Below are 2,083 nucleotides of genomic sequence, written 5' to 3' on the forward strand. Positions count from 1 at the left end.
TTCTTTCCTTCCACTTCCTTTTCCTTCCTTCTTCCCCTTTCCTTCTCTTTCTCTTTCCTTCTCCTTCCCTTCTTCTATTCCTTCCTTCACCTCCTTCTTTCCTTCCACTTCCTTTTCCTTCCTTCTTCCCCTTTCCTTCCCTTCCCTTCCCTTCCTTCTTCCCCTTTCCTTCCCCTTTCCTTCCCTTCCCTTCCCTTCCTTCTTCCCCTTTCCACTTCCTTTTATTCCTTTCCCTTCTATTCCTTCCCCTTCTATTCCTTTCCCTTCTTAATCCTTCCCTTCTCCTTCCCCATCCCTTTCTTTCCTTCCTTCCCTTCTCCTTCCCCATCCCTTTCTTTCCTTCCCTTAGTCCCTTTCCTTCCTTCCCCCTTCCCCTTCCCTTCTCCTTCTCTTTCCTTCTCCTTCTCTTTCCTTTTCTTTCCTTCCCCTTCTTTCATTCATTCTCCTTTCCTTTCTCATTCCCCTTGCCTTTCCCTTCTAATCCCCTCCTCTTTCCTATTCCTTTTCCTTTCCTTCCCCCTTCCCCTTCCCTTCTCTTTCTCTTTCCTTCTCCTTCTCTTTCCTTCTATTACTCTATTACATTAATAATGTAATAATGATGTATTAAAATATTTAACTATTGAATTATTGAACTATTGAATTATTACTTACCTGATTGGTCTTGGGATAACTTCGTCAGACTGTCCATTAGTGTCTTCACATCGAGGGAGTTAGGACTGCTAACAGTACTGGCACTCTGTACTACTGACTCGAAAGCTGTTAACAATTTGTCCTTTGGAATGGTGTAGTCCTCATTTACTAATACGTCGGATATGGATGGTGTACCAGCGCTACTACTCTGAGTGGTGCTGCTGCTCAGTTTCATGAAGTCCGTCATGCTACTTGCATTATCCTTTAAGTATTCCTTCTGTTTCGTGCTGTCCCCCGCCGGCTGCTTCCCGCTGTTACAGATACTTGGCCAATGGGACCACGGAATCTTTATCCTCCAGGGTCCACTATTGCCCTCGTCCCTCTTCTGTTTTGTCCATAGTTTGATTGTGTCACCCAAAACAGACTTCCCAACTATTAAATCGTTGTACGTCAGAGCACTACATTTATTCAATTGTTTTGAGAGATCCGGCTTTCCACTCTTTCCCCCTTGCTTCAGATGCTCTATTAATTGGGCGTCCACTTTGTCCCCTATGTTCGTCTCAACCTTCTCTATAACTTCCATTAATTTACAGTGATCACCGTAAATGGTGGAAAGGGCAACTGTTCCGACAATGCAGCGATTAAAGGCTTCGCCCTTATCCTCAGTAAAATCTGCGATAACTGGTGCCTCATCATAACCCGTTGGTTTCCCATCTTGAAGCTTCCTCCTCCTGCTCACACCACTCACGAAATATTTTATTTCTAATAGAGCTTGGCACAATATTTCCATATATTGCGGCTGCGCCCCGCTACCTGCTGGCCACGTTATGCTCCCTTTCCCACAGAACTTATGTATCTCCGCGGACTCCTGCGGCACCAGCGAACCCTCCAATTTCTTCCATGTTTTCTCCAAATCAGTCCTCACTTTTTCCTATGTACAAAATAAAGAAAGGAGGACAGTGTATATACGCATACATGTACATGCGCACATATATATATGTGTACACATATGTGTATACATATAGTCACATATGATGTCCCCATCACATCAATACATATTCACTTACTGCAATGTTCTGACCACTCGAACTGCTGGTCAATGCCCCATCTGTCGATAATTTCTCTAACCACTCCTGAAACATGGGAGTGGTACCACCAGCGGCACCAGCACCACCGGTGCCACTACCACCACCACCGGCACCGCCGCCATTGCCCGATCCTGATACCATGATTGCGTGTCTTCGTCGTCACAAAGGAAAAAAAATTTATATATATATATACTATATATATATTATATATGTATATTATATATATGTTATATATGTAGAATTAAAGAAGGAAACACAGAAAAAAAAAAAAAAAAAAAAGAAGAAGAAGAAGGAAAAATATTCTTCCTTTTTTTTCCTTCTTCCTTTCCTTTCTTCCTTAGATCCTTCTTTTTCTTTCCTCTAAA

At 42.7% G+C, this 2,083-nt stretch overlaps 1 protein-coding gene across 1 annotated transcript; it reads right to left on the reverse strand.

Annotated features, from left to right (window-relative positions):
• Positions 1-651: 651 nt before the first annotated feature.
• Positions 652-1,859, reverse strand: PKNH_0001500 (SICAvar, type I (fragment); the record flags this gene model as incomplete). The annotated part of the gene is made up of 2 exons (XM_039113442.1): positions 652-1,561; positions 1,698-1,859. Coding segments are annotated over 2 exons (1,072 nt in total), but the record flags the coding sequence as incomplete, so codon positions are not given.
• Between the last annotated feature and the right edge of the window lie 224 nt (positions 1,860-2,083).

Source organism: Plasmodium knowlesi, assembly GCF_000006355.2.
Source record: "Plasmodium knowlesi strain H genome assembly, contig: PKNH_00_12, whole genome shotgun sequence".
NCBI classification, from domain to species: domain Eukaryota; phylum Apicomplexa; class Aconoidasida; order Haemosporida; family Plasmodiidae; genus Plasmodium; species Plasmodium knowlesi.